The sequence below is a fragment of the Orycteropus afer genome, unplaced genomic scaffold (assembly GCF_000298275.1).
Source record: "Orycteropus afer afer isolate SDZICR_OR568_19922 unplaced genomic scaffold, OryAfe1.0 scaffold00098, whole genome shotgun sequence".
Lineage (NCBI taxonomy): Eukaryota > Metazoa > Chordata > Mammalia > Tubulidentata > Orycteropodidae > Orycteropus > Orycteropus afer.
The window spans coordinates 3,704,721-3,712,550 of NW_006921685.1; the positions used below are offsets into that span (position 1 = coordinate 3,704,721).

Below are 7,830 nucleotides of genomic sequence, written 5' to 3' on the forward strand. Positions count from 1 at the left end.
CCTGTTGTGTTGCCTACTACTGTCCATGAACAAACAATCCACCTTTCTGCCTGCTGATCTTGGATTCATCATCCACCGGAGTCAATAGCCAGCATACTACCAGCCAACCTTGAGCTTGTCAGCCCCTGCAGCTGCATGAGTCAGGAAAAGCCTCCAGTTTGATGTTTGATCCAGGAACTTGGGACTTGCCAGTGTTTGAGCCATTTTCTGAAGATAAATTTCTTTCTATATATATAAACTTTACTGGCTTTGCTTCTCTAGAGATCCCTGCCTAACACAATGTCCAACCTTTTTGTTGTTGTTCTTGTTAGGTACTGTCAAGTTGGTTCCTACTCATAAGTGATCCTATGTACAACAGAACGAGATACTGCCTGGTCCTGCACAATACTCACAATAGTTGCTATGCTAAAGCTCATTGTTGTAGTCACTGTGTCAGTCCATCTTGTTGAGAGTCTTCCTCTTTTTTGCTGACCCTTTACTTTACCAACCATAATAGCCTCTCCAGGGATTTGTCCTTCCTACTAATATGATCAGAATACAAGAGGTGAAGTCTTGCCATCCTCATTTCCAAAGAGCATGCCAGTTCTATTTCATCCAAGATAGATTTGTTTGTTCTTCTGGCAATCTATATACCTTTTGGTATATAAATCAATAATAATACCTAAGAGGCCCTGAGTTCACATGAGTTTGATTACAATAGTTGGATATACCAAAGTGAAAAACTCTATCCTGTGGCCTCTTTCCCTAATTACCTCTGAGCCAGACCTACCTATAGATACTGTAATGACATGAACAGGAAAACAAAATAGATGCATCTGGTGGTTGCAGTCACCTCTGAGATGTACTTGGGCCATTCAGTTTTAGTCTTGTTTCTATTCAATACCACAACAGACCCTCATGGTTAATGCTAGTTGGGACCTTAATTCATGCTACAATTCCAGGAGTCTTATGAGTCCCAGGAGCATGAGAAGAAAGGTGGACATATAGCTTGCTGGCATTGATGGGGGCAAACATCATCAGTAATAGCCATCAAAATAGGTGAGCAAATCACCTGAGAAGTTGGAATAGGTGAAGAACAATGCTGTATCAGGATTGGATTAAGACTCATTAACAACCTGCAATATGCAGATGACACAAACTTGCTGAAAGTGAAGATGACTTGAAGCATTTCCTGATGAAGATTAAGACTACAGTCTGTAGTACAGAGTATACCTCAACACAAAGAAAATGAAAGTTCTCACAACTGGACCAGAAAGTAACATCACATTAAATGAAGAAAAGCTTGAAGTTGTCAGTGATTTCATTTTACTTAGATCCACAATCAACACCCATGGAAGCAGCAGTCAAGAAATCAGACATCAAACTGCACTTTAAAGTACTGAAGAGAAAAGATGTCACTTTGAAGATGAAAGTGTGCCTAACCCAAGCCATGGTATTTTCAATCACCTCATATGCATGTGAAAGCTGGACAATGAATAAAGAGGACCAAAGAAGAGGTGGTGCTTTTGAGTTGTGGTGTTTGCAAAGAATGCTAAGAGTACCATGGACTGCTAAAGGGACTAACAAATTTGTCTTGGAAATACAGCTGAAATGGTCCTTGGAAGCAAGAATGGCCAGATTTTGTCTCACCTACTTTGGTCATTTTGTCAGAAGGGACCATCCCCTGGAGAAGGATATCATGCTTGGTAAAGTAATGGGTCAGCAAAAATGGAGAAGACTCTCAATAAGATAGATTGACACAGTGGCTGCAACGATGGGCTCAAGTATAGCAAGGATCGTGAGGATTCTGCAGGACTGGGCAGTGTTTCAGTCTGTTGTACATAGGGTCATGGTGAGTTGGAGCTGACTAAACAACACCTAACACCAACAACAACAGCCTTTAATTGAAATGTGTTTATTATTTGCAAATGATCTCACATCCATTGTCATCTTTGATTCTGAGTACATTCCTATGAGGTAAGAAAAACCAGTTGTCATTGAATCAGTTCTGACTCATGACTACCCCATGTGTGTCAGAATAGAACTGTAATCCACAGGGTTTTCAATGCCTGGCTTTTTAAATTAGATTGCCAAGCCTTTCTTCTGAGGTGCCTCTGAGTGGACTTTAACCTCCAACCTTTCCTTAGCATGTTAGTAATTTGCACTACCTAGGTACTTCATGAGGGTGGCTGGGTAGGTGTTATTATCAACATTTCATAGATGGAAGAACAGACTTAAAAGAGACATAGTGAGTGTCCCAAGTGGAAGAGTTTGGACCCAAATGTAACCCTGTTTCTAATGCTCCCTCTGCTATTCTATCATGTTCCACATCTGTATTTTTGGGGACAAAGTATAGTTGTTTTACTTCTCCTTATAAAGAATAGAAAGTATTCCTTATGTAGATATGGTCTCCCCTAGCCTTTAAGAAGTCTAGGGGCAGTTTCACAAGGTATTTAGTTCACATGCAAGTAGAAGACAGAAATAAATAGGGACTTGACTGCTAACCAGAAGGCTGATGGTCCAAACCCACCAGCCACTCCTCAGAAGGAAGATGGGCAATCTATTTCTGTAGTGATCCTGTCTCAGAAACCCAAGGAGGGGTCACTATGAGTCGGGTCTGACTCGATGGCACATAACAACAACAACAAATTTATGGTAATATACTGAATTTCATTTAGCATTTATGCTAAATGAAAATGTTAAAAATATCAAACATTAGTCTAAAGTTTGTGGACATAAACATTTAAATCATCTGCAATTTAAAAATCAATGTGATCTCAATATGTTTAGTAAACTCAATTGTACAGCTCCAGTCTGATCACTAGTTTTATATTAAAACAATTAGGCTTTTGAGATAATGCTGAATATTAGTGACTTATTGGTTAAATGGCTGTAACATTAGAATCTTTTCAAAGTGGAACTTCAAGTATTGTATGATAGTATGTATGGTAGGTTGAATGTTAATATTAGTTACTTACACCAATGTGATGACTTGAGAATTGATGTATTGTCTGTAAATGTCAGAACTCTCAAAAGCATCCATCATCTGTTACAAGAGAACAGAGTCAAACATAGAATTTCAGTAGTATATTTATATTACAGAGAATTTATTGTGAAGCAAATACAGGAAAATGAGAACTTACCCGAGTCTCAAGAATTTTGCTAAGACGGTTATTTTCTAGTGATGTCTCCCTTTCATAATTGCTATTGAATGGGATATCCACAACTTTAAAGCTACCTTGATAATAATAGGTCCTGTTTTCTATGACATAAAGAAATAATACAAGAATTATTTAAGTAAAATTGACTTAAAATCCAGATATATCTACATATTAATAGCAAATAGTAAGTGTTGTGCTCATAACAGATATTGATAAAACCTTATGTATTCTGCTGATAAACCAACACTTATTTGTCATTTTGTCAAACTGTGGTGGTTTACACGTTGGTGTGATGCTGGAAGCTACACCACTTGTATTTCAAACACCAACAAGGTTACCCATGACAGATAGGTTTCAAGGGAGCATCCACACTAACACAGATTAAGAAGAAGGAATTGGCTATTTACATTTTAGAGGATTAGCCAGTGAAAAGCTTATGGAAAACTGCAGAACACTGTCTGATAAAGTACCAGAAGATGAGCCCCTTAGGTTAGAAGGCACTCCAATTATGATGAAAGAAGAGCTACCTCCTCAAAGAAGAGTTGACCTTAATAATGTAGATGGAGTAAACCTTTTGGGACTTTCATTTGCTGATGTGACATGAATCAAAATGAGAAGAAAGAGCTGCAAACATCCATTAATAATCAAAGATGAAATGTACCCAGTATGAATCAAAGAGAAGTCATTAAAAATGAAATGGAACACATAAAGATCAATATCCTATCCATTACTGAGCTGAAATGGACTGGTATTGGCCAGTTTTAATTGGACAATCAAATGGTCTACTATGAAGGGAAGGAAATGAGGTGGAGTGGCAGGTTTGGAGCAGCCTGAGGGGGCCCAGGAAGGAAGTGAGGCAGTGAGGCAGGTTTGGAGTGGGCTGAGGGAGACCAAAAAGTGAGCGGAGTGGTTTGGAACAGTTAAGGGAGATGAACTTGTCTGTCAGTTTGTCTTAATGTGATGGTTACTAAGACAGACTCGGAAGAAGAAAGAGGCTATCCACTTCTCAAAGAATCAGCCAGTGAAAACCTTGTAAATAACAGTGAAACACTGTCTGATATACTACTGGAAAATTTTATGAATAACCTTGAAACATTGTACAATATAGTGCCAGAAAACGAGCCTCTCAGGTCAGAAGGAACTCAAAATATGACTGAGGAAGTGTTACCTCCTCAGAATAGAGCCAACCTTAATGATGTGGATAGAGTAAAGCTTTCAAGACCTCCATTTGCTGATGTAGCATCACTCAAGATGAGAAGAAAAAGCTGCAAATATCCAATAATAATCAGAAGATGGAATGTACAAAGTATGAATCTAGGGAAATTGGAAGCTGTCAAAAATGACATGGAACACAAAAAGATCAATATCCTAGTCATTAATGAGCTGAAATTGACTGGTTTGGGGCATTTTGAATCAGAAAATCATATGATCTACTATGCTGGGAATGACAAATTGATGGGGAATGCTGTGGCATTTATTATTGCAAAGGATGTTTCAAACTCTATCCTGAAGTACAATGCTGTCAGTGATAGGATAATATTCATATGCCTACAAGAGAGAGCAGTTAATATGACTATTATTCAGATTTATGCACCAGCCACCAAAGCCAAAGAGGAGGAAATTGAAGATTCCTACCAACTTCAGCTGTCTGAAATTGACCAAAAATGGAATCAAGATGTGTTGATTATCACTGGTGATTGGAATGCAAAAGTGGGAAACAAAGAAGAATCACTGGTAGTTGGAAATTATGGCCTTGGTGATAGAAATAACACTGGAGATCATATGATAGAAGTTTGCAAGACTAACGACTTATACATTGCAAATACCTTTTTTCAACAACACAAAGGGTGGCTATACATGTGGACTTCACCAGATGGAATATACAGGAATTTATATATTTTTATATTTATATATATATATATATATATATATAGTTTTATATATTATATTATATTTTATATATTTTTTTAATATATTTATATATGCTATGAAGACTGAATATCCAGGTAAAGGGGCGGGAGGCAAGGCTAGGCCCTAAGTCCCCTATAGCCAGAAAAGGGAAGCAGCAGGAGAGGCCAGGGACATCAGGAGTGGCAAGATATCCAGGTAAAGGGGTGGGAGGCAAGGCAGGCCCCATCCCCCTAGAGCCAGGAAAGGGAGGGAGCAGCCGGGGACCACAGAGTGGCAGGTTCCAGTAGGAATTAGGTAAGAGGAGGATGCAGAGGTTTCCAACAGCTAAGGGAGACAAACTTGTCTGTCAATTTGTCTTTCTGTGGGGCTTGTACGTTGCTGTGAGGCTTGAGGCTGGGCCACTGATGTTTCAGAGGCCAGCAGAATTGCACAAGGAGCACAGGTTTCAATGTAGCTCATGGACTAAGACAGATTAGGAAGAAGGAGGAGATCATCCACTTCTCAAAAATTGGCCAGGGAAAACCTTATGAATAGCAGAGAAACACTGTCTGATACATTACAGGGGCAACTTTATGAATAGCTTAGAAACATTGTCCAACACAGTGCAGGAAGACAAGCCCCTTGAGTCACAAGGCACTCAAAATAAGACTGGGAAAAACTTGCCTCATCAGAGTAGAACCAACCTTAATGATATGTATACAGTAAGTCTTTCAGGACCTCCATGTGCTGACGTAGCATGACTCAAATTGAAGAGAAACATCTGCAAATATCCATTAATAATCTGACCATGGAATATACAAAGTATGAATCTAGGAAAACTGGAAGTTGTAAAAAATGAAATGGAATGCATAAAGATTGATATCCAAGGCATTAGTGAGCTGAAATGGATGGGTTTGGGGCATTTTGAATCAGATAACCCTACTACGCCAGGTATGACAAATTGAAGAGGATTGGTGTGGGATTCATCATCACAAAGGATGTTTCAAGATCTGTCCTGAAGTACAATGCTCTCAGTGATAGGATAATACCCATACATCTACAAGGAAGACTCATTAATACTACTATTATTCAAATTTATGCACCAACCATCAAAGCCAAAGATGAGGGAATTGAAGATTTTTATCAACTTCTGCAGTCTGAAATTGACCGAACATGCAATCAAGATGTGTTAATTATCACTGCTGATTGGAATGCAAAAGGTGGAAACAAAGAAGAATCACTGGTAGTTGGAAAATTTGGCCTTTGTTACAGAAATAATGCCAGAGATTACATTATAGACTTTTTCAAGACCAACCACTTATACATTGCAAATACCTTTTTTCAACAACACAAATGGTGGCTATACAAGTGGGCTTCACCAGATGGAGTACACAGGAATCAGACTGACTACATCTATGGCAAGAGGGGGAGCTCTGGTAGCATAGTGGCTAAGACACTTGCCTGCTCACCAGAAGGCTGGCGGTTCAAACCCACCAGCCACTCCTCGGAAGGAAGGTTGGGCAATCCTACTTCCGTAGTGATACTGCCTCGGAAACCCAAGGAGGGGTCGCTATGAGTCAGGGCTGACTTGACGGCACATAACAACAACAACAACAACAACATGGCAAGAGGAGATGGAAAAGCTCAATATCTTCAGCCAAAACAAGGCCAGGAGCTGATTGTGGAACAGACCATCAACTGCTCATATGCAAGTTCAACTTGAAGTTGAAAACAATTAAAACAAGAGCCAAATGAGAGCCAAAATATGACCTTGAATATATCCCTCCTGAATTTAGAGACTATCTAAAGAATAGATTTGCAAGAACAGTTAATGCACCTAGTATTCTAATTTACACAGCAATCCCTAATGCCAAAGGTAAAGATATTGAAAAATTTCACCAATTCTGAAATTTGAAATTGACCAAACATGTAATCAAGATGCATTACTAGTGATTGGAATGCAAAAGTTGGAAACAAAGTAGTAAGATTGGTAGTTGAAAAATAGGCCATGGTGACAGACACAACCCTAGAAATTGTAAGATTGAATTTTGCAAGACTCACAAGATATTCACTCTTTTTCAACAACATAAACAGCACGTGGACTTTGCCAGGTGGATTACACAGCAATCAAATCTACTACACTAGTGGAAAGAGACAAGGAACAAGCTTAATATCATCAGCCAGGGCAAGCCTGGGGCCAACAGTGGAAGAGATCACAAATTATTCATATGCAAGTTCAAGTTGAAGCTGAAGAAAATTAAAACAACTCCATGAAAGGTAAAGTAAGACCTTGCAAAAATCCTACCTGAAGTTGGAGACCACCTCAAGAATAGATTTCATGTATTAAAGACTAATGACTGAAAACTAGATGAGTTGTGGGCAATAAGGACAGCATATGTGAAGAAAGAAAAAGGTCATCAAAAAGATAAGAAAGAAAGAAAAGTCCAAAATGGATGTCAGAAGAGACTCTGATACTTGTTCTTGGATGGAGAGTAGATAAAGTGAATGTAAGAAATGATGAAGTAAAAGAGATGAACAGAAGATTTCAAAAGGGTAGCTCCAGAAGACAACGTATGATATTATCATGAAATGTGCAAAGACCTTTAGTCAGAAAACCAAAAGAGAAGAATATGTTTGCACTTCTCAAGTTGAATGAAATGAAGAACAAATTCAAATTTTGAGTTACAATACTGACGGATTCAATGAGCAAAGTATTGAACAATCCAAGAAGTATCAAAAGAAGGTAGAAGGAATACAGAGTAACTGTACCAAAAATAATTGGTCAAGATTCAACCATTTC

General features: G+C 38.6%; 1 protein-coding gene across 1 annotated transcript in view; it reads right to left on the minus strand.

Annotated features, from left to right (window-relative positions):
- The window catches only part of LOC103198596 (transmembrane protease serine 11B-like protein), a 30,339-nt gene that overhangs the window by 15,031 nt on the left and 7,478 nt on the right, over window positions 1–7,830 (minus strand). Inside the window, exons 3-4 of the mRNA XM_007942759.2 lie at window positions 3,123–3,241; window positions 2,958–3,025 (exon numbers count right to left, since the gene is read on the minus strand). Coding sequence (XP_007940950.2) covers window positions 2,958–3,025; window positions 3,123–3,241 — 187 coding nt within the window. The remainder of the gene's footprint in view (window positions 1–2,957; window positions 3,026–3,122; window positions 3,242–7,830) is intronic.